This window comes from Ursus maritimus, unplaced genomic scaffold, assembly GCF_017311325.1.
Source record: "Ursus maritimus isolate PB19 unplaced genomic scaffold, ASM1731132v1 scaffold_9, whole genome shotgun sequence".
Lineage (NCBI taxonomy): Eukaryota > Metazoa > Chordata > Mammalia > Carnivora > Ursidae > Ursus > Ursus maritimus.
The window spans coordinates 67,763,318-67,787,747 of NW_024427107.1; the positions used below are offsets into that span (position 1 = coordinate 67,763,318).

General features: G+C 52.5%; 1 protein-coding gene across 19 annotated transcripts in view; it reads left to right on the forward strand.

Annotated features, from left to right (window-relative positions):
* LOC121101714 overlaps positions 1-24,430 on the forward strand; it is a 230,094-nt gene that overhangs the window by 191,329 nt on the left and 14,335 nt on the right. For 16 of the 19 annotated variants that reach the window (XR_005833717.1, XR_005833715.1, XR_005833719.1 and 13 more), the window contains 2 exons: positions 5,106-5,254; positions 22,234-22,337. Coding sequence is in view for 4 of the 19 variants with exons in the window: in XM_040625984.1 (XP_040481918.1) it covers positions 5,106-5,254; positions 22,234-22,337 (253 nt within the window). In the remaining 15 variants the exon portion in view is untranslated. Of the gene's footprint in view, positions 1-5,105; positions 5,255-22,233; positions 22,338-23,030; positions 23,282-24,430 lie in introns of those variants that run through there. The other 3 variants (XR_005833723.1, XR_005833716.1, XM_040625983.1) reach the window with 2 other exon arrangements.

The following is a 24,430-nucleotide window of genomic DNA, read 5'->3' on the forward strand; positions in this document are numbered from 1 at the left end:
CTCCCCGCCCCCTACTTGTGCAGCTCTCTCTCTCTCTCTCTGACAAATAAATAAATAAATAAAATCTTTAAAAATCCCAGCAGTTTAGATGTGACTGTGAAGGTATTTTTTTTGGATGAGATTAATACTGACGTCAGTAGAACACCTTACCCTCCAAAATGTGGGTGGGTCTCATCCAGTCCGCTGACGGCCTTAAGAAAAACACTGAAGGTCCGAGGAAATGGGAATTCTGCCTCCAGATGGCCTTCAGACTCAAGTAACAGCATGAGCTCTTCCCTAGGTCTCCAGTCGGCTTGGCTGTCTTGACAGCCTCTATATTTTGGACTTGACAGTCTCTATACTTGGGTGAGCCAATTCCTTATTTACATTTCTGTTGCTCTGAGGAACCCACGCTAATGCATGGAATAAAAAGATAATATCTGGATATGTATTTTGGAGTCCTATTGTTTAAGCCTTGAGACTGGTGTGATTCCCCAAGAGGGCAAGTGTGAGCAGAGAGAAGCAGACCATTGGGCTATCTGGCACAAGTCAGGAAATTCAGAAACTCTGTGTGTGTGTGTGTGTGTAATATTTACTGAGCACTTACTATGTGTCGGCATCCCCTGGGACTAGTTGCTGCCCTCTATCTCCGTATTTGTTCTGGAAGCTTGGGAAATGATCCCTCTGGGGCTGCCTATTTATTCGACTGATCTGTTGCAATGTGTCAGCCTCTCCAGTGTTCTGGGCGGCGGCATGGAACCGGGTTGTTCCTTCTCCTGTGTCAGAAATGGATTATTCCGGCATCTTCCTTCCAGGACATTTTCAGTTCCCCTGACCTCATAGCCTCTCGAAGCCATTTTGTGTCTCCTGATACTGAGTAATTCCATTTATTAAAACATGTGGAGCCTTCTTACTGGCAAGTGTTGGCAAAAATAGTTCTGCAGCCCCAAGGGACAGGGTCATTTGAACTTGGTGACTTAAAAAACGTTTGGTGTGAATAATGAAGAGTCCAGGACCATGCTGATGAATTTCCCTCACCCTTTTTGTTCTGTGTGTGTGTGTGTGTGTGTGTGTGTGTGTGTGTCTGTGTCTGTGTTGTGCAGCAAAATGTTTAACCCATATTTTCCAAGAACTGTGTAGGTGGGTTGCTGGGGACAATTGATTTTTAGGGAAGTATTGTTCCTCTGGATGTGGAAACCATGAAGCAAAGAATAACATTGAGCAAGAGTCGTCCAGATGACCGGGCCTGGGCTGATGATGATGCCCTGTGTTTGGGTCGTGGGGGGTATCGCTTCTGCCTGAGCTGGACTTTGACCCTAGAAGCCTTGTTCTAGCCCGATGTCAGTGGATCGTGTAACTTCTAAGGCTGCGATTGGTTCAGACTGGCAGCTAAGCTAGAAGAGAAAACCGAGGTCTTTGTATGAGGAATACGGAGTTCTGGTTTCCATCCTGCCGCTGGCTTGCTGTGTGACCTTGGGCAAGTCTCCTCACCTCTCTGAGCCGCAGTTCTTCTGTGACGAGTTTAGGCTCAGTGGTCCCTGAGGGATGAGATGGTGGCCAGTGGGAGGGTACATGCCCTGAATAAGGCCCCCCCCCACCCTCCTCAGGAGTCAGCTAGCTACTGTGTTATATGGGACCAGGGCTGCCTAGTTAATTTTTGGACCATGTAATGTAATGGAATTTCCTGGATTTTAGATGGGGACAGCGAATTCAGAAATACAGCATCCCGCAGGTGAAACTGGCAGCCCCATAGAGCCCATAGGTTTCACTTTACAGCTCAGTGTGAGTGCATGGTCCTTGAGTTATCAGGAGGGGGTCCTGGAGGAAGCTCCTTTGAGTTATTTTGTCTTGAAATCAGTACAAGTATTTTCAAGGAACTGGGGGAACCAAGCAAGACTGGAAGCTGGGTCACAAGATTGCTGTTGCCTAGAGCCCTGGAGAGAGGGCATGGCCTTCCTTTCCCCGTGGGTGGAAATGTCAGCCTGAGGCAATGGGCGGGTCAGCTGATCTCCTTGGGATTTATCGCTGGCTCCAGCCCGCAGCCCTGGGTCTGCAACGTCCCAAACACCTGCACCTCTGCTCTGCGCCTCCGATGCTATTATATCTGGATTCTGATTCGTAAGCATTTCTTGAGCAATAAGCATAGGCTAGGTGCTGCGCCTGTTTCTTGTTTGCTCCTTACGGTGTTTAAGCTTTCTCCAAATGCAGAAACAGTGCCTGGAAGAGGTGCGTCAGAGAAGATACTCTCTCTCATTCCCTTTTGATTCTCTGGGCTGTTGCACTGAGCTGTGGGGAAGGAGCCCAAGTGTTAAGAGCAGCATTGTTCTGTATCCGGACGTGAGCCCAGCCTCTTAACTACTGTGTGATCTGTGTCCAGTAATCAGCCTCTCGGAGCCTCAGGTACCCTATTTGCACACCGGAGCTAGTACCCTTACTTGGAGGGGACGCGCCGAGGGTTTGAGATGTTGAATATACCATACACAGCACGCTGCCTGATGCATAGTTGGCCAGCAGTGAGTGGCGGCTGTTTTGTTGTTGTGTTTTAGTTCCTAATGTTGTACTTAAATGTTACTTCTTTATTTGCCTTGTCTTGTCCTTCCTGAGGGTGAAGACCAGGCCTTATTCATCTTGGCATCCCCACCTTTTTTTTTTTTTTTTAATTTTATTTATTTGACAGAGAGAGAGAGAGAGGGAGAGAGAACACAAGCAGGCAGAGCTGCAGGGAGAGGGAGAGGGAGAAGCAGGCTCCACGCCGAGCAGGGAGTCCGATGGGGGCTCGATCTCAGGACCCTGGGATCATGACCTGAGCCAAAGGCAGTTGTTTAACCAACTGATCCCCCAGGTGCCCTGCATCCCCACCTTCTAACATAGTTCTCAGTCCATGGTGGATGTATGCCCATTGCTGGTGCATGCTTGGATGGGTGCAAAACCACTGTAATGGGTGGGTGGTCTGTTGGGGCCACTCTGGCCAGTTGTCGAGGGATGTGTTTCCTGGAGCCTTATCCCTGCTTGTCAGATCCAGGCCAGGACAACGGTATGGTGGTTCCATTGTTCCCAGATAACATTTCCTATCTTAACGTCTCCCTGGAGCCGCCCTCGGCCCCACCCTGCCCTCCTGGCCTATCGCTGATCCCCACTTGGACCCTGACAGGTCCCATTCCAGCCTGCTGAGAAGAAAGCTTTCATGTGGCCGGCGCTGCTCCTGGTCTCCTCCCTACCCTCCGTTACAGCAGTTGTGAAAGGGGGCATTTCTGTCTCTGGAACTTTCCACGTTACAGGGAGGACCTAGGAAATGTGAAATAAAAATGCTCTACAGTAGTCTGACCCTTCGTAGTATGACCTGTATCTTCCTGCTTGGGCTTCACATACACCTTGTCCGATTGGCCAATCAGTTCTTATCCCTGGTCTACTGTGGACAAAACTGAAGACAAAAGGGATGGGATTGCTAGTAACATGGCTGGTTAGCGAGAGAGCCTAACCGGTTACCAGCTCTGTGCACCTAACCAAAGCGTTTTCCCCTGCATGCCCCTCGTTGTTGTATTTGTTGGTATGCTCTCACCTTGCCTATTTCCAGAAGTTTTGACTCAAAATCCAGAAGATTTTGAGCTCTGTCACAATCATAATGATCCAGGGCACTTTCAAGTTTGCTAGCTCAGGGTGACGTCCCAGGAAGAGGTAAGGTGCCCAGGCATTGTCCCGTGGCTGAGGAAGCAGAAACCTGGGGAGCCAGGTGCCTTCTGGAGATTACCCGACTCAGGGCGGCAGCCCTTTCCCGAACTCTGCCACGTTTTCCTTCCTTGCTCAGTTCGGCCCTTAGATCGGTTGTTCTCAAACGGGGTGTAAAGCTGGACCCACGTATGGAATTTACAATTCTTGCTGCAGGAATTCCCTGCACCTGCCTCCACCCCCCCCTCCCCCCCAGATTCTGACTTGGGAGTGGGGCCTGGCATTGAGGTTGTAACATCACAGGCGACTCGTGGTACGGCGGTGTTGAGAGCCGCTGGCTCAGGTGCACCTGCTGCAGGATGCTGGGAAGCTCGTGAGAAGCTCGCAGTCCTCCAGTTCTCTTTCAGGCAAGAGCTCCAGCCTCCTGAAGCAGACCTGGGCTTCAGCCTGCTCACCTTTGCTCGGATTCAGGGCAGCTCATGTCTCGGGAGAAACGACAGTGCTGAAAGAGGAAACCCGGGGAACAAGGAAGCTGGAAGCAGCCCCTCCCCCCAGCTGTCGTGTGTTGTGCCCCTGTCGTGCTCCAGACACTGGTCTGAGCACCTTCCATGTAGCGACTTATCCAATTCCCCGTTCATGCATGAGCCCTGAGAGAGGCCTCTGCTGCTGTTACCCCCATTTCACAGGTGAGAAGACCAGAATAGGTAAGCAGCTTGCACAACCTGGTAGCGGCAGAGCTGGGATTTGAAGACAGATTGCTGGCTCTGGAGGCCACTGGTTTAACCACTGTGTCTGTTGCTTTGCGGGATGACCTGGGAAGCGTGTATATTGGGTCCCACGTGGCCGAGGGACCCTTCATGGTGGTGATGAGGCACAGAGGTCATCTGTCATTCTGCTGCTCCGGAGTCTCTGTGACTCCCCGTTGCATCTGTAGGGGAAAGCAAGACCTCTCAACGTGGCATGAGGGCTGTCCTTTACCGCCTGGGCGCTGGCCACTCTTCCACACTCCATGTCACACATGATGATGAGACATCTGGACGGCCCCCCCCTTCTCCGCCTGGTGGCCCCCTACTCTTCAATACCTAGCTCAAATAGCCTCTTCTCTAACTTGTGCAGCGAGAGTCAGTGCCTCCTTCCTCTTTGTTCCCAAAGCTCTTGGTCCCTCCCTCTATGACCACACGGATCACAGCCTTTCTCTCAACACCCTCCAGTGGGTCTTGAATCCCTTAGGATGGAGAGGGGGCTGCAGTACTCCTGTCCGTGCAAACCCTCAGCATCCGCCGTGGGCTTCAGTGGAGACAGCCTCTCCCGGGTAGGACGACCTCCCTTACCTGCGGTTCTTCTTCATTTCAGCCAGGGAGAAAAGTGTTCTTTATCTTCTTTCTGTTTGTAATGGATGCTTTTCTTCAAGGTGCCTTGGGCTCCAAATTGCATAATTGATATTTACTGTGTTTTCCTAGGTTGTTGGCTGTGATTGTAGCAGAGTCCTGAGCTCCTGTGGAGATTTGCCTCTCTCCAGCCTTGGGCTATCTGCATTCTTGAACAGCTCAGGACCCAGAAGGAAAAGAAGAATGCTGACCCGCTCTGGGGATGGCCTGAATGAAGAGAGGTTGGTGTCTTGCTTACTGTTCCGTTTGATTCCGGAATGAAACCACCAGGGTCCAGAGGAGGAAGGGGCAGGAAGAGTGGGGTTTTGGTGACAAGAAGTGAAATATGTTTGTTTCCTCATGTGCTTTTGTGGAAATGGCAGGAGTTGCTCACCAAGGCTTAGTAAGGTCCTTCTAGCAGCGTCCCACCAAGGTCTGAGGAAGGGGGGCATGCAGGGAGTCACCAGCCTGTGGAGGTGCAGTGTTGAGACTTTACTGCATAAGAAGAATAGGAAAAAACCGAGTTTATAAGGCACTGGGGGAATTCTGGGAAGTTTTCCTGGAGGAACACAGGCACACAGGTGCAGACGGTGTAAGCATCATCTAAATCTCAATAGTGTTGGAAATGGCAAGTGATAAGACGATGTACTGACATCCGAGGCCTCGTTTTTAATCAGATTCCTGGGGACGTAAAGAAGCAGGCGAGTATGTATGACTTGAACTCAGGAGAAAAGAAGGTCAACAGTAAACAGAATAGAATTGAGCCAGTTGTGACACACACTTGTGTGATCGATTGGCTTTTATTATTATTAAACGGACTTTATTTTTCAGAGCAGTTTTAGGGTCTCAGAAAAATTGGGTAGAAAATGCTGAGAGTTCTCATACCCACCGTGTCCCCAGGTGCACACCATCCACATCCCACGCCAGAGTGGGACACTTGCTACAGTGGACAAATCTACACTGACCCGTCGTTCTCGCGGAGTCCATAGTTTATGTTAGGGTGCGCTCCCGTGTTACGCCTTCTGAGACAGATGGGCGACAGGTGTCTACCATTGTAGTACCCCGTGCAGGCTTCACTGCCCCGAGAAAACGCCTCCGTGCTCCCCCTGCCCATGTGTCTTTGTGAGACACAGTCTTTGAAGCCCCTCCATCGGGGATCGGTTGATTAAGTCATGATGTGACCATGAACTAGGTGTAGTGAGCAGCTGTTAAAAAGAACGAGTGGCTTTACGAAGTCATGTGGAGCCATCTTAGAGCGATCCTGACCGTCAGAAAGCACTGTCAGCCTTAACGACGTGGATGAAGCAGGGAGGGCGTGGAAGGGNAAGAGCGTAGAGTGGGCTAACAGCCCTCTCCCCGGTGAGCCGCCTCTCCTTACTGCGCCCACACTTGCCACATTCTGTCTCTCCCGCCTCTCCACTGACCTGGGCCTCCCCCTCCTCTCTGCCTTGAATTTCTGTGCCCTGCCAGGCTTCCTCGTTATTCCAGGTTGTAGAGACCCGGAGATGGGGAGAGGCCTGACGTGGCCTTTGAGACCATGACGAGTAGCTGACACTGTCGGTTAAGTTGGGCACATCTGACCCCATGGATGGGGTCTGAGTCTGAGGTCTTGCCTGGCTGCCTGTGTGACCTTGGCCGGGTTACTTAACCTGGCTGAGTCTCAGCATCCGGATCTGTAAGAGGAGGCTAAAATGCTTCTCTTGAGGTTGTCTTGAGGATTAGCTGTGAGAGCTGGCCTAAGCGAAAGTGCCCTTTGAGGGAAGACCAGGGGAAAGTGTTGACCCTGCGGGAGCAAAGCGAGGAGGGCCCCCTGTTGTCCTCAGGTGCCCAGCCTTCCCTGGGGAAAATCCCCACTGCGCGTCAGAGAGGTTATAATTTGGCTCTTTCCTCTTGTATTCAGTGTAGTTCTCTCGGCCGCCCAGGGCTTTCAGCTTAAGCAAATAAATTATCCTGCTCTGCCGGGCGCTGTGTTCTGTAGCCAGCCATATGTTTGAGCTTGATAGAGATTCTTATCGGGCGGGTAATATTACCCAGCAAGGGATGACATTTCTTATCGGAGGCCCTGAGGAATCAGAGATAGGAGCCCTTTCTTTTTACCGGCGGCCAGGCCTCCGTGTTCGGGACCGGCAGGCAGGGCGGGGGCGGGGTGGGCACGTGGCTCTGAGCCGGGCATCCGCTGGCCCACATCTCTTCCACCGGACGGCCAGCCACGCCCAGCAGCCTGCCTCCTCACTGGAAGTAGGCCGTTGGGAGATTTTTTTGCCTATGGTCGAGGCGGGGCAGGGTGGGGGGTGTGAATGAGGAAGGAAGGAGGGGATGTGAAGGTGCTGGATCAGTTGGGGGTGGGGACAGAGCGCTGGCACGTGTGGGGCCTTCCCTGGACAGACAGCCAGGTGGCCTCCTGCTGCAAAGCCCAGGCCTGGGGCCGCGGCCCCACGGTTCTGCAGAGGGGAGGCAGCTTAGGCCCAAGTCTTTACCACAGTCTTGGCTGTGGGAGTGGCGAGGTGCTGGGTGACCTCCTTGTCCCCCTCCAGAGGCCCCCCGTCCTCCACCTGTTCTGTGACGGGGAGGCTGTCCTGTGTGGGTGCAACGGGATGGATGCCATGCAGGGCTCCTGGGCCCTCTGGCTTCTGTTTGGGAGGTAGGGCGGGTGGGCAGGAAGGGAGGACGGTCGGGGTATTGGTTCTCCTCCTCCTGCTGGGTCCCAGATGGATACAGGCCAGGTCTGCAGCAAAGGCCCCGCGTCTGATTCCTGATTCTGGGAAGTACTCACTGTGCCATACTAGACAAATTCTTTACCTCTTGCGCCTGGGTTTCTGTCCATAGCATGGCGTGACACCACCTTTCTTGCCGTCTCTGGCCACTTGTCTTCAGATCTCCGTGATTTCTGTGCCTCTCCTTTGCCCTGATATCTGGAGGAAGGGGCACTGCGGGGATCCCCGAGGGCCCGAGGCCAGAGCTCACTGCAGATGAAGCTCCAGGGTGGGTAGAGGAGGTCAGAGATGACCACATGATTTGGGGATTGCAACCTCTGTTGAGGACACATGTGCAGGGCTCTTCCTGATTTTTGGGAAGTCCTGCCCTGTACAGCACTGCTCTGCAGTCATTATCTTGCTACCATCAGAAAGAGAAGGAGAAGTGGTTTCTCCCTCTCCCTGGACCCTTTCCAGCCAGCAGTCCTGCCCCTGCTTCACTTCCTTCCTGTTGGCCCCAAGTCCTGCTTCCTTCCTTCCGTCTCTCCCCCGCCTCTCCAGTCCCGCCCTCTGGTGGGGTGTGCCGCGGTTCCCAGCCTCTCACCTCAACTCCCGATGGCCAGGTCCAGATTCTGAAAGCGCAGCTCTGCCCTTGTCCCTCTCCGATCAAAGACAGGCAGACCTCCTAGCATCCATTAAAGCCCACCTCAACGTCGCCCCACCCTGTGAGCCCATGCTGGTCACCTCTATGACGACGCCTCTCATGCTGGGTTCATCTCTGTCTTTTGAACTGACAACTCTCTTTCTTTGACTTTTGTACCTGATCCTGTCGTGTCTCTTCCTGAGGGGACCACAGACAGGGCTGTGTTCGTCCCCAGCTCTGCCCACTCCTGGCTCTGTGACGGTGGGCAAGTCACTAAACCAGGCTGATCCTCAGTGTCCTCAACTGTGTCTTGGGCTCTGAGCTCTGACACCAGGGCTCTTCTGAGAAGAGTCTCTCTGGGGCTTGCCCAGTGACAGGTGTTCGTTCAGTGAGTGAGGGGGTCCCCTCTCTCTAACTGGCCACCCCTCAGATTACCCAAAGCCTGCCTCTGCTCAAATTCATTCCATCATTCGCTTTCCCTCTGGACTCTTCTGCCTGGAAGTCAACTTCCTCCCTTGGAAGGACTCCATCTGAGTGCCTCCTGTCTGGACAGCCGGAAGAGACCTGGTCTCTTTCTGCTGTGTCTGACTTCCCAGCATGATGCAGATTCCTCTAGGGCATCAGCTACAGTGCCTGGTTCTCAGCTTGGCCGTTGATTTGGTGATTAAGCAGTTGACTCCAAGGGAATGGGGGAGAGTCATTTGTTCTTTCACTGAACCACATTTGACTGAATGCACATCTTGTAGGAGGTCTGTGCTTGGCACTGGAGTTGGAAGGAGGCATAAAATGGAGACTGTTCCTATGGAGCCTGTCCTCCAGTGAGAAGGTTTCTCTACCCAGGGTCTGTGCCAGGCATGGACTGCAGACCTGGAGGGATGTGGTCCCTCCCCATAGGTAGCTCAGAACTTGGTGTGGGTTGGGGGGTGTGGGAGGAGTTCCGTGGGGAATGGGATGCCTCCCTTCAGGTGGATGCCCCCATCCCCTCAGATCAGAGCATGGGGTCCCCTCTCGAGATGCCACGAGTGGCCTCGTCAAGATGGAGAATATCCAATCTGCAGATGCTCCCCACCATGGCTTCCCTTCCCACGGAGGAGGTCAGCTCTGAGGTCAGCAGCACCTTTCATCATGGACCTGGCACAGGCCTTGTGAGGTGAAGTCCTCCAAGAGGGGTGTTCTAGAACGTTCCAACCTGGCTGATCATAATGGTGCCTTGAGTACTCACGACAGCTTGTCCCTGGCCAGGCAGTGGGAGGGAGCCCACCAGCTGACCGTCCTGGCTGACTTGCAGTTTCTCTCCTCGTGAGCCTCCAGCATCTGGGGTTTCAACTGAGTTTATTTCCCGTCCACCACCAACCCTCCTACCCAAATCATCCTCATCTCCCCCATAGCTCATGGCAAGAGCTTCCGGATTCAACTCCCCGGATCCATCCTAGTCTCTCTGCAATCCCATCTGCACTCAGCAGCCAGCACAATCTTTACAAAATGTGAATTGAATTGTGTCTGCCCCACCAAACATACCAAGGATTTCCCATTTCTGTTCTTGGGATAAAACGCCAAATCCCCCACTGGGCTCTGCATGAATTGGCCTGGACTTCTCTCCTCACTCACTGTTCTTCAGCCACACTGACCTCTATTGAGTGATATACCCCATTCCTGCTCACCTCAGGGCCTTTGCACATGCTGTGTCTCTGCTTGAAGTGCTCATTCCCTCCATTTTTGCATAGTGAGTGCTTTCGCACCCTTCACCACTCCTGTTGTTTCCTCCTGCTGTTCTTCGCTTTTCCTTCCTTGTGTGACCTATCATGATACATTATTTCTGTTAATCTCACATGTGTCTTCCTTCATGAGACTGCACTCCTGTAAGGGCAAAGACGAGGTCAGTTTCATCTACCACAGTATGAACAATGAAAGCCAGTGTTTTGATCATACTGACCATGTGCCAGGCACAGTTCTAAGTGTGAATTTTATCCGACCACTTAATCCTCATGAGACCCTGTTGAGACATAGATGCTGTCATTGCCTTCATTTTACAGATGAGCAAACTGAGGCACAGAGAGGTTAAGTAATGTGGCCCAGCTGCCCCATCCAGTAGATCTTAAAGCCAGAATGTAAAACCACACCATGGCTCCAGGGTCCATGCTCTTAACCCCTCTGGCAGAGCCTGCTGGCACTTCCCCAGAGGGGATGCTCACTGAGTGCTTGGTGCATAAGTCAAAGGGCCACTGTCCCATCTCTCAGGGAGGTCCTCGCTGCAGTTTCTGTATTGGGTCCAGGGCTGGCAGCAGGGTCAGGAGTTAGGGACTTGGAATGAGCCCAGCAGACCTGGACTGCGGTCAGGGTCTCCTGTATTCACTAACCGGTGACTGTGGAAAGACCTTCGCTTCACTGAGCCGGGATGTTCTTAGCTCCGATGGGAGCAGCACTGTTCCCTTTGCATGGCGGTACAGGAGAATCTGGGAGGTGAGTAAGGGCTCATAGCATGTACCCACAAAGTGTCCACTGCCCTTGCCCTCCTGGGGGGCTTCTTATCTCTGGGAAGAGTGCCTCACACCACCTTTCAGGTGAAAGTAGCTGGGAGGGAGAAGACACCCACCTCCTCTAGCAGGGGTTGGCCTTGGCTGGGTGACAAGGCTTAGGGACAGGCACAGTTCCTATAGGACGCAGAGGGTGGTCCCCACACCTCCTCTCATCCTCAGTATGCCCTTGCCGTAAAGTGGAGTGCTCTCTGACTTCAGTTACAGGGGGTGGGCTTCTGGTGCCCCCCCCCCCCCGCCCTGCCCATGCCACAAGGTTAAAGGGCCCCAAGAGCATTCTGAGTCTCTGGACATGATGGTGCGGACCCGCCACCCTCACCCCATGACCCCAGACGCCCAGAATCATCAGTGTGACTTTCTGACCCTTTCCAGGAAATCCATGCCCGGTGCCTTCAAATGAAATCCCTCTGTAATGTTGAGTTCTGAGCATCGCTGTGCTCTTTCCCTCTCTCCTGGTCCCGCCTCCTTCCTGTGTCCTCTCTCCGGGCTTACGAGTAGCCTCACTCCCTGCTTCCCCTCCTTCCACATTCCATGGGTATCGCTTTTTCTCTGCATCTCTCACTGCCCCTAAATTTACCTCGTTCTGGCCTTCAGATGCACAGCTTTGAAAGGAACCCACATGCTGGCTTCTTGCAAGCTGGCCCGCCGAGCAGCCGATCTGGCCCCGCCAAGGCAGGAAGAGAAGGACATTTGGTCCTGTGACAGCCACGGACAGCTGGCTCATCCTGGATGCTGGGCTCCCTGTGCACCTCATCCCTGGAAGTGCTTTGGCCCCAGGCCTGGACCCGACAGTGGGGCCTCGCTCATGAGAGCAGCAGCTCAGCCTGGCTGCACTTTCGATGGGCGACCTCTCTCAGTGTCTTCCTCTTACTTCTGGAGATCACTGCAGCCCCCGGAGGCCACCCCTTCCTGCCCCAGAGACTGTGACATTTAGACCCATGGCGTCCTAGTTCCCCCACTTAGTAGGTGTAGGTCCTTGACCCGTGTTTGGAAGCCAGATCGGATTTTGATCCTGGCTCCATCATTGACTGGCAGTGGGATCCTGGATGAGACTCTGTGCCTTGGTTTCCCCATTTGCAAACTGGAATGCTGACAGTAGTGCCTTTCTGTGGTAGACGGAGCTATCAGTCCCAGTTCTTCCCTCCGCCATCATCAGATTAACACAATCACACCGTGGCCGTGGCCTCCGGGTGGGCAGGTGCACTCCTCCCCGCCCTGACATCCGTCTCAGCCGCGTGACTTGTTTTGGTCCACAGGGTATTAGCAGCATAACAGGAGTGGAAGACGCAAATTGGACGAGGTTGGGCTTCTTTGCTTGTATACCGTTCATGGTGACAACGGGCCTCTGACAGCCTCAGTCTGCAGAGCAGAAGAGACACGGAGCAGATTGTGAATCCCCACCTCGTATGGAGCTGAGCTGGGACATGCCCTCCCGGCCCCAGCCGGCCCCTAGCTGATAGCAGACATGTGAGTGAGGAATCAGTGCTTGTCGTTTGCCCAGAGCTGGGGAGTTTCGTTACGCGGCATTCTTGTAGCCATAGCAGATACCAGTAATCACCTCGTAGGGTCATTGTAAGAACTTTCATGAACTGAGTGAGTTGCTTCGTGTATTTGGCTGCCTTTGCTACTGTAACAGATTACCACCGACTCCGTGTCTTCGAGCAACATGCTGTATTGTCTTACAGTTCCGTAGGTGAGGGGTCCAACATGGGTCTCACTGGGTTAAACTCAAGGAACACAGGGCTGCCTCCTTCTGTCAGCTCCAGGCGAGAAGGGTTTTCCTGCCGCTCCCAGCTTCTAGAAGCCCCTGCCTTCATTCCCTGTCTAATGGCCCCTTCCTCCATCTTCATAGCCAGCAACTGAACACCTGTCTATGCCTTTCTTCCACACTCATGTCTCACTCTGACTGATTCTCTCTTCTGCCTCCCTCTCCCATTTTTGCACGTTTCCGATTATATTGGGCCCACAGAAATAATCCAGGATAATCTTTCTATTTTAACATCGGCACTTCTCATCTGCCCCTTGAATTTACCTTTGCCGTGCAACCTCAGTAGTCACAGGCTTCAGGGACTAGGGTGCGGGCGTCTGCAGGGGGTGGTTACTCGGCGAGCCACTGCACGTGGCCTTGTGTGCATCGAGTACTTCATACCCACCAGCAGGATTGTCGGCCTTAGCGTTCCCGTTCATGAGATGAGCTGAGAGGTGGTCCCATCTGACGTCCACACGGGCTCCTCAGACACGCTTTGTTGTGCTGGACCTGGAGAAATATTCCATCCCTTGGTCCTAGATGGACTGGAGACTGGGTTTAGGAGACAGGAAGGGGGTGAGGTCAGTTTCCTAACTGGCTTTGGAGCAGCCCAGAGGTTCTTCAGGATGATGATAACGTTCCTGATTAATTATCACACAAGTCGCCTGTTGTTCTCACTGCGTGTCAGCCTAGCCCCCCAGCTCGGGACTGGCTGAGTGACCAGGAGGGCTGGGGGAAGCCAGGCCAGGGCCAGCCCCTATCTCCACGTGCCCAGCTGGTTCCGTCCTTGCACTTGACGGGTCCTTCTGATCTTGCCACATACAATGGATTGCAGGGAAAAAGAAACTTCCTGGCCTGCCTGATACCAACTTGAGGGAAGTAGCTGGCTTTGGTGGGGACAGGGAAACAAACCCCAATGACAGCGATAACCTCTCTCCAGGTTCTGCGTTAACGGAGGGGCTGCTGGGTGGCTGCGGGACACGTTCAGAGGTGTTGGTCGAGCGTGAGTTCTTATAGAAGGGGAGTTGGAATTCAGTGTGTGAGAACAGAGTGGGACTAACCAATAGGAGAGAAGCCCAGGTTTGGGGGTTCCTGTGTTTTGGGCGTTCCATCAGTGACTTACTGGGTGGCCACTGGAAAGCAGATTATGTGCTCAGTCCCACAGTGTCTTTACGGTGGCAAAATGCCGTTCACTGGGCTTCCCCCCATCAAAAGTAGATGCTGTGCAATGACCTGTGTGATCTGAAGCCACAGAGAGTCATGGAAAGAACTGGTCAGTTCTTTGGACATCACCAAGCTTGCCTGGGGACATGAGGCCCAGAGAGGTGATGTATGATCCATTGTCACACAGCTGTTTGGGAGTAAAGCCAGGTACCAAAACCAACCACAGTTCGTTCCCTCCTTTTCCACTAGGCATTCCGTGCCGCCATCTTTGTTCCTGTCACCTGTTGATGGAAGCACCTGCCAGTTGCCCTTCTTCTCCAAGCTAATTGCTCGGTGGCTTCAACACGGCCAGTAGCCTCTCACCACATACTTGAGGCATCCTGCCGTTTCACGCGACAGACCCTGCTGCAGGTCTCCTTTATTTCACTAACCGTGTGCTCCATGACTGTAAAGCATGACTGTGGGCCAGGAGCGTGGGGTCCAGGTTTGCAGGACGAAGAGGCACAGAGTAGGGGAAGTGCAGTGTGAGGGTTACTGTCATGTGTCAGCTCGGCTAGGCCATGGTGTCTACTTCTAAGTACGTGTACACACATGTGCTATGGGTTCTTTTCTCTGGAGAAATCTGATTGGTACCTGCTGTTAGAACCAGACAGATTTCGGTCCAAATCCAAGAACTGCCACCGCCTGGGGAAGTTCATTGGTTTACTTCACTGGGCTTCAGTGTCTTTGTGGGTGAGATGGAAACAATATTAATACGTGATATGCGAACGAGCAGAGATACAGACTCAACAGGACAATAAATGTAAAGCACTTCCCATGCTGCCTGGCACCTAGCTCAACAAATAATGTGGCTTATTGTAAAATTCATACTTGTCTGCAAGCCACATCAGTACGTGAACCAGTTGTCTGTACCACAAACCACTCCCAACCTTTGTGGCTTAAAACAAGGACCGTTTATCCGTCTCAGTCTTGGAGGGTGCCTGAGCCCTGCCAGGTGGTTCTTGGGTTCCACTTGGAGTCCGTGTGGCTGCATTCCCGGGGGCACTCTGTGAGACTCGCGGCCAGAAGGCTTTCCTCACACAGCTGGGGCCTGGGCTGGGGTGACGGGGGCGGCAGCTGGGGCCTCTCACTTTCTCGGAGATCTCGACATCATCGTCTTCACCCCGTGGTGGCTGGATCCCCCCAGGGCCTCGTGTGGAAGCGGCCCGGCCTCCCAAGGGCAAGGCGCAGAACTCACATGACATCACTCCCTTCCCAGTGTCCTGCTCAGGGGGTCCCAGGTCAGCCCAGATCCAGGGGCAGGAGAAATTGCCCCCAACGCGGAATGGGGGAAACAACACACCAGTACGGAAATAGGAGGAATTCTCGGCCGGCCTCTCTGGATACAGCCAACCCCAGGGCACAAGTCGCTTTCAGAGTTGATGACTCTTGGCTCCTGGGTTATCTGTTTTCATCTAGTGGTACCAGCAGGGTCTCTGGAGCCAGCCCGTCTTGTTTCAGATCCTGCCTCTGCCGCAGACTGGCTGTGTGACCTTGGGCGAGTTTCTTCCCGTTTCCATGACTCCGGCTCCTCTTCAGGAAAATGGGGACAATATGAGTACTGAAGTAGGGCTTGTGTGAGGCTATGCCTGTGTGTATGTATGCGGGTGTACGTTACATGCACGTGTGTGAATGTGCATGTATTTGTGCATATGTATGCACACCTAAGTGTGTCTGGCTGTGTTTGTGTATTTACATGTACGTGTTACATACGAATGCACACGTCTGTGTGTGTATGGAATTTAGTATGTTGCTTTTTAAAAAAATTTTTATTTCTTTATATATTTGAGAGAGAGAGTGAATGAGAGAGCACAGGGGGAGGAGCAGAGGGACAGGGAGAAACAGACTCCACGTTGAGCGCAGAGCCTGATGCGGGGCTTGACCCCACGACTCTGAGCCGAACTCAAGAGTCAGACGCTTAACCGACTAAGCCCCCCAGGCGCCCCCAGTACATCGCTTCTAAGGCTGTTTCCCTGTGCGTACATGTTTGCAGCCTGCCTTGCCCTGGGCCTGGCTCGTGTTTTCCAGAAAATTTTAAAGTTGGACGTGAGAGTTGGTGCCCAGCTGGAATTTGGACGGAGCCCTTTCCAGGCCCACACCTGGTGCCTTCACCCCAGCAGCATTTCCCTGGCCTGTCCTTGAGAAGTAGTAGAGTGTCGTGGGTCCTGGTGAAATATGGACCTTCCTGGGCCCCATCCCGGACCTGCTTGACCAGTTGCTCTGCAGTGGTCTGCCTGGGGACCACACTGTGCTGCTTCTGCTGGTGGCGGGTGTCCCGGCTGCCCCCTTCATTCTCTGATTCAGTGGCTTTCCTGTGTCCTTCCAGAAAATTCCCGTACCTTCTACTGACACAGAGTCAGGATCTCAGAGGGGGACAAAGCACAGGGCTGGTTTCACATTTGGAGTTTCAGTCTAATTTAACTTTCCCACATCAAGAAGGACATGGTCTCCTTGCGTCACCTTTCCCAGGCTGAGCCGAGGTCAGGGTTAGCTCCGGGGGGCCAGACCACCCTGGGCCTCCATCCCTCCCTGTCGTAATGAGCTGATTTCCCCCAGGGTACAGCTTCTGGTCAATGTGACCTCGTTGCTTTGTTCCCTGAGTCTTCCCACTGGGGGGGGGGGCAGTCGTCATTTATTGAACATCTATACTTTATACATATGTTGCTCTAATTATTACCCTGCAGGAAAGATACTAGTATCCTGAAGCTAGGAGATAATAAAGAATTTACAAAAGGAGCCAGCATTTCAACCTCTGTCCACCTAACTGGAAAGCCTTTTCTCTTTCCTGTATCAGAGGTGAGATACGTAGGATTTCTTTTCAAGGCCATGGGTCCTACACACTTCCCTTTAACAAATGTCAACAAAATCTTGCAGAGAGAGTGTTTCCAGTGTAAAATGTACAGACTGTCCTTGGGGTTACAAACACTGTGTTCCAGAAAGTCAGGAGCTGCCCTGGCGCTGGCCGAGTTGGAAGGCACAGAAGGGGGGAGGCTGGCCAGGGTGCGGTGACGGGGAGTCACACTGCTCACTGCCTTTCTCTGTGGAGTCTTTCCGTTGTAAACATGTTTTCTTCCCCATCCTTTGGCATCCATCATGATTGAAATTCCAGGTTGTCAACCCTTGTAGAAAGGGGTTCAGATCTTGGCATTAAGTCTCTCCCGTCATGTGTGCAGGGCTTTGCCATTGCAAAGTGCTTCCCGAACCGTAGCTGCTCTGCACAGCGTCCCGGAGAGCACGTCGGCTTTGTGGATGAGAAAGACAAAGGCCGAGGGCCTCCCGTTGAGCCTGGACACCAGGCTGCTCCCAGCTCCCAGGAATCCTCTGTCCCGTAGACCGTTAGCCGAGCGCATGTGACTTCATTGAGGCTGCCTTCACGTTCTGGGACAAGGTCTCTCCCCTCCCCATGATCTGGTGGTCCCTCTGCAGATATGGTGGAATATCTGCCCCCTGAGTGCACTGATGTGTTCACCTGACCAGCCTCCCCTCGAACCCGGGAGTTCCGTCTGCCTCGTCGAACTCCGTCTTCAGCGCCCGCCCCAGTCCCTGGCGTGTGGCGGACTTTTCCCACGGAGGCGCTGGATGAATGAATACATAGCACTTCGCTTTACCGGTCACGCAGCATTGGAGTTTGGAACTCCTGTCCGGCCACCAGCTGTCCTTCATTTCTTCTCACAAAGCACCGAATATCTATTCCGGCAACATCGTCAAATCCAAACACACAAGAGGGCGAAGCTAAAAACACTTCTGTTATCCTTCCGAGGTGACTAATTAAAAGGACCACGGTCTGTGTGTATGCATCCTAGTGATAGTATGGATGCACCTGTTAGCGTGCACAGAGCTGTTTTACTGAATCCACGACAGCTAGCCTTCCCCTCGGCAGGCGCACATCTGCTCCCTCCCCGTCCGACTGCTTGGACACGCAGCTTCGCCATTGTTCAGACGAGTGGAAAAGGCCCTCCAGTTTTTCCTAAGTGTCTGGGGCACTTATGAATTCAACACTTGTTCTATTACAAACAGTGCTTCTGTGAATATTCTCATGGTTAAATCTTCGTGACTGTATTTTCCTATTTTATGAGGCTATATTCTCATAAAATAGGATAGGCTGTTTCGCTTGCTGCAGGCCCTTCGGGAAGTGTGGACCGTTTCCCCCTCCAGCACCGCATCTGACACTGTCACGTCTCTGAGCCCTCCGCCACAGGGAGCCGGGGTGGACGTGCCTTTTCTAGCCTCTTCTCTTTGGCACTTGGCACGGCACCAGACACATGGCCACTCTTCCCAACCTGCGTGTCCCTGCACCGAGGACCTCCCTCACTGTGGGCTGTGTAATACCCTTGTTCCTCCTTCCAGCCCTTGCTTTCTGTAACAAATGTCTCAAATTAATTAAATCATGATTTGTGGTGTTTGGAGCGGAGCCGGAGTGGGTCTGGTTCCCTGTTGTGTCCTGGCAGCCGGCACGGTAGTTCATAACGGTCAGAAGCGAGAGCTCAGGACAGAAAGACCTGGATTTACGACAGCTCTGTCCCTTTGCTGACCTAGGTCTTTGCTTTCTCGTCTGTGCGGTCACATTCCCTGCCTCACACAATCAAGGTGAGGTTTAAATGAGATGTGGTCCGCGGAGGGCACAGCACACGGTGTAACACACAACAGAGGCTCGGCTCTTGTCGCCTGGGCCGTGTTCGTGGGTGGTGAGTGCTTACCATGTGCCAGACTCCGTTCTGGGTGCTTGACGTCAGGGCGGGCAGTGGCAAACTGCAGCTCACGGGCCACATCTGGCCCGCCATCTCTTTTGGTACAGCCATGAGCTACAAATGGCTTTTCCATTTCTAAATGGTTGACAAAAATAATCAAAAAAGTATCATATTTTCTGACACATAACAATTGTATGAAGTCGGATTTCATTGTCCATAAATAAAGTTTTCTTGGAACACAGCACGCCCTTTCTTTCGGTGTTGTCTGGGGTGGCTTTGGTGCTCTGATCGTGAAGATGAGGAGCTGGGGCAGAGATGGTGTAAATATTCCCGGTCTGGCCTCTCGGTTTGCCGAGCCTCATATGAACCCCACTAATCCTGCATAGGGCAGGCTCTTACTGCCGCCATCTTCACTGTCCACATGGGGACATGAGGTTAAGAAAGTGCCTGAAGTCATTCGTAGCTTGTAGGTGGTAGAGTGGGGTTTTGGTTCTTGGAGCTGAGGCTCCTGATGGTTCCACCATAGGGCAAGTTCTTGGTCTTTGCAGGTGAGGGACACGAGGCAGGAAGAGGCGAAGGCATGCTTTCGTTGAGTGGTACAGTCAGGATTGAGAACCAGCCCGATTGGACCTCACAGTTCTTGACCTTTCTCTCACAATGAGCTCATACCCTCCCCACCCACCACCGTCTCCTGGTGTCACCTGCTAAACACCATGACCAAACGTACAGGGGCATTCAAGATGTCCTTAAAAATGTAGTCCCTTGAGAGCAGGGAGATAACACGACAAGACTAGATATGGTTATGTGCTTTCTACTAAATACAGACTTAGTAAATGTTGGTGGAGTGAGTGAGTGAATCTGATGAACAGCTCCTGGACTCCAGAATTTAGACTCTGGAGACAGGACAGGGACCCCCGGGAAATCCGAGGGAAGGAAAGCTGCCGTCTTTCCCAAGTATCACAACTGGCTCCACTTGGGTCGATTCTGAATGGTTTCTTTCAACAGCTTTGCCGAGATATAATTCACATATCATACAATTTACCAATCTTAGAACACTTTGACCACCTCAGAAAGAAAATCTGTCCCCATCAGCTATCACCTCCCTCTCCTCCTTCCCCCTTCCCCTCCCGTCCTGAGCAACCTAGAATTTCTGTCCCAGTGGATTTGCCTTTTCTGACGTTTCACACAAATGGAATCGTACAATACGTGGTCTTCTGTGACTGGCTTCTTTCACTTGGCATGACGTTTTCAAGGTTCATCCACGTTGTAGCGTGCGTCCGTACTTCATTCCTTTCTGTGCCTTAGTAATGTTCCACTGTGTGGATAGACTGCATTTCATTTGTTCTTTCATCGGTGGATGGACATTGGGTTGTTTCTAGTTTTGGGTTATTGTGAATAATGAATGCTTCTCTGAAGACTCCTGTACAGGGTTTTGAGTGGATGTGTGTTTGTACTTCCTTGAGTATATATACCTAGGAGTGGAACGGCTGGTTCACGTGGTCTCTCTCTCCATAACCTTTTGAGGAACTGCCAGACTGTTCTCCAAAGTGCCTGCACTGGTTTTCATGCCCACTAGGAACTGCGTGTTCTTGCTCATTATTCATGCCTGTCTTTACAAATCACAAGATTCCATTTATATGAACTTTTGGAACACACAAAATTAATGAATGGTGCTAGAAATCAGGACAGCGGTTTCCTCTGGGAGGAGGGCAGTGATGATTGGAAAAGGTACAGGGAACTTTCTGGGTGAGGGAAATGTGTTGTGTCTTTGGTATATGCATTAGTCAAAACTCATCAAAACTGTTCATTAAAGATCTGGACATTTCACTGTGTTAATTAAGCCTGAATTTTAAAAAATAAAAAAACAACATACAAATGAAAAAAAAAAGCTTAGGCGGAGGGAGAAAAAAGAAAGGAATATAAGTTGAATTTTAAAAAATAAAAAACAACATACAATTGAAAAAAAAAAGCTTAAGCGGATAGAGAAAAAAGAAAAGAATATAAGTTATCTCCAGGCGTGACTTATCTCACCCACCTTTCCCTGGACGGAGAGCCCGTACCTGGCAGGCAAGGCCAAGTGTTAGAGGCTTTTAATTGATGTGATTAACTGTGTCTCAATAGGGAGCCTCGTTAACACCAAAAGGGAGGAAAGGAGGTTATTTTTCACTCACCTAACTAGGGGAAGGCTGGAAGGGAGTCCTGGGGGGCGCTTGGGGGGCCGGTCCGTGCAGTGGGGGATGGGCGATGGGAGGGCCTATGCCAGGCCCTTCTGAATAGTAGAGCTGCATTTCCCTTGCCATTAAGATACTTTTTTAGGTGGGGGAGGGCATCGTTTTCTCAGTTGTTGCAAAACCTATTCTTCATTTTCATCTATGGAGAGGAGAAAACCAACCTGAATTTTTTGGGGGTGGGGTGGGGTATGTTTTTCAAAACTGCATCTTCCACCAGAACACAGATCTGTTTAGATAGAATACTCTTTAACCCTTTCTTAAATGCACTAGTAGCTGATGAACAGACAATAACAGGAAACACACAAAAAAGAAGTGACAGGTTTTACCTCCCCCTTAAACTCTGCAGAGAAATTTATGGACGGACATAAGCACACAGAAGATCAGGATTGGACAGACATCGTTCATTCCCCACGTTAAAAATCAGCAGTATGAAATTTTTTATAAAATTGTATCGTTTTATTTGTAGGCTAGAATATATATATATATGTATATATTCGGCTAGAATAAAAGCCTAGAAATATAAGCACCATTATTTTTTGGAGAATGTGATTATAATGTGATTTTTTTCTATTACTTATCTGTGATTTATTTTTTCCAACGACCGTTTATTGCTTGTGGACTCAGTTGTTTGTAAGGAGTTATTTTGGTTCTCTCACTGGTGGGAGAGGTCAGTTTGCAGAGGCTCGCCTCCCTGCCCTCCTTGCCTCCAGGTTCTGAAGTCTGCGGTAGTGCTGCGTAAGTGTCCAGCACGAACTTCAGGGTCCGCCAGGTCAGAGTTCCGTCTTGTAGGATCCCGGGCAGGTCTCTCTGTGTGCTGGTTTCCTCATCAGGAGAATGGAACTGGTGATGCTCCCCCTGGAGGGCTGTGAAACATACGAGGGAAACCCCAGCGTAGTACTTGGCCTTCGCAGGGGCTCACTGGTCTTCCAGCCCCCGCTCAGCGTGATGCCTTCCTGGTACCCTGGAAACCAGCCCTCGAGGGGTCCGAGTGCCTCCTGATTGCCGAGCTCCAGCCCTCACATCATTGCAGAAGCTTATAAACACCTGCACACCGTGTGTGGGGTGTGTGTGTGTGTGTGTGTGTGTGTGGTGTGCGTGTGTGTGTGTGCGCATGCCCACACGTGCAGGTGAATCAGCGGTACTTCTGTACGTGTGTGTATGTGGTGTGCGTATGTGTGGTACAGTGTGTGTGTGTGGTGTGTGTGTGTGTGTGGTATGTGTGTGTATGTGTGCATGTGGTGTGCATGTGGCGTGTGTGGTGTGGCGTGTGCATGTGGTGTGTGTGTGTGTGTGTGTGTGTGTGTGTGCATGTGCAGGCCCGTCAGCAGCACGTCTGCATGTAGCGCGATATTAAACGGAACCTGCGTCCCTGCGGATGAACCGGGACAGCTCGCTGCGGGGACTAGGATCTGTCACAAACGGGGGGTCGCACTAGTTGAGCAAACCTCTGGGTGAGCACGCTGCTTCCGTCCTTCCCTGCAGCGCGATTCCTGGTGGTGGCGGCCTCGGCCTGAAGCAGCCTGGCCCTACGCTGGAAACATTGTCTTCCCGCGGCTCGGGAGCGGGAACGCAGCCCCTGGCTGAGTGTGAGTATCGTTTTTCCAGGGCGGGGGGAAGGGTTCAGCAGAGGGTGAGTCAGGGTTTTGCAAATTTATGTTTACGCTGATGGAACACGCAGGGCACACATGGGCAGAAGCGATTTGCACTCATGCAAAACAGGAGCCACGTGCTGTCATCTGTGTCCCCTCCCCTTCCTTGGTCGCCTCTGCAACCCCCCCTCTGGCTCCAGAATGCCTGCCCCAGCCCCTATTCTCGGCTTCTTTTTCTGGCAGTGGTTTTCAGACTTCAGTTTGCAAATGACCACCTGGGAAAGTTGGTTAAATGCAGATCCCTGGGCTTCCCCCACCAGCTTTTCGAATTCAGCAGCTCTGGGGTGGGGCCTGGGAAATGGCATTTTCACCGGACAGCTTAGGTCCGTTGGACCAGGAAGGCGCTGTGTATTAGTTTCAAAATATGAAGCCAGGGCTGCAAAATGGAAATTGCGATGCATATTTATATAACTTTATATAAGCTCCACTTCCGCAGTTACGTGGGAATTCTTTTTAATGGAGGAGCCAGGTGGGGTTACCATCTTGAGAGCTGTCTGCGGGGCCTGCAAAAGCCTTGGAGAAGCTCCAGCCCCCTGAGCCGGGCTCTGAGGTGTGAAGCCGAGATGATGCCGTGTTCCTAGCATTTTCCATCCAGAAGGACCCTTAGAAATGTTCTTCTTCGGTGTGCAGGTTTGACTGTCAGAGAAACCAAGGCCAGAGGGAGAAGGACTCGCCCTCGGCCACGCAAGCGTGTTCCAGAAGAGGCCACGTTAGAGCACAGCATTTACGGCTCGGTGTGTGTGCGCCAGGGTGCAGGGGCGCGTGACCTCGCTGCCCACGTCTCTCTGTCTCTCTGTCACTCTGACTTTTCTCCCCTTTGGTCCCTGTGTCCTCAAGCCACCCTGAGGCCCATCCTGGGGCCCTGAGTGGGGGGCAAGGGGCAGGCCGCAGGGGACTCCGTGTGGAAACTGCTCACTGACAGGCATCCCACGTGACGTGGCCAGGCTTTAGCATCATCCCCTGCAGAGAAAGAAGGGCTGAGTCCCCCGCTGGACCCTGAGGCCAAGGAGGCGGCCAGGCCTCTCTGCGCACGTGTCGCACTGGGTGCTGGGCAGCGAGGGTAGCAACAAATAAAGCTGACACCCCCTGCCCTCAGGGAACTTTGTGTCTCTGCTCCCCGATTCCTATCTGCTGAGCGCCCTCCCGTGAGCCTGACCCTCCGGCCAACGCTAACCTGAAGCAGACCTTCCAGTCGGGGAGACGGGCTAGAAGCAGGATGACCCATCCACACAGTTAGGGCCTTTCAGAGAGTTCCAAGGGCTGGGAAGGAAGCAAAACAAGATGAGGGGAAGGCGAGCGGCTGGGTGCAGGGCAGGCCCTGTGCTGGGGTGGCCCTGACTCCGCGTGGCCTTTCTCCCTGCACACCCACCGTCTCGGCAGCCCCCCTGACCTAGGAGGCCAGTGCACTATTGAGAAGTAGATGGTCTCTGGGTTGAGGGGCCTGTGGCCTGTGTGAGCTCCAATGCCCTTGTCATAAGATGGCCACGTTAACGTCATGTCATCGCTGGTGTTTCCGGGCCCCAATTCTATACTAGGAAGGCTGCGAGGGCTTCCGGGCGTCTTCTCCCTTAGTTGTCGCAGCGCTGCGATGAGGTTGGGGTGCCGTTGGGATCCCGGCGGTGTCTGGGCAAGGAACGTGAGGTACAGGAAGGTGTAACTTGCTCATGATCCCATAGCCCAGGAATGTGGAGCCAGAGTGCACGCCCGGGCCATCCGCCTCGAGAAGCCTCCTGCTTACCGCTGTGCCTTAAGGCCCCACGCCCGGCCACCTTCCTCTGCTGTCATTGTGGGCTGGGACAGCATGTGCTGTAGAGTCAGGCCCCCCCTTCCCGTCTGGGCGCCTCAACCCCTTTAGCCTTAAATTGCTGATCGGTAAAATGGGAATGGGGAGACCTGGCACCTCACAGGACCGATAAAAGGGCTAAAAGAAACGGTCATATTTGAAGATGTTGGGCACTCAGTAAATGTATTTTCAGTTCTTGCCGGTTGAATGTGAGTGAGCAAGAAATTACACGTGCCCTGGAAAGTAA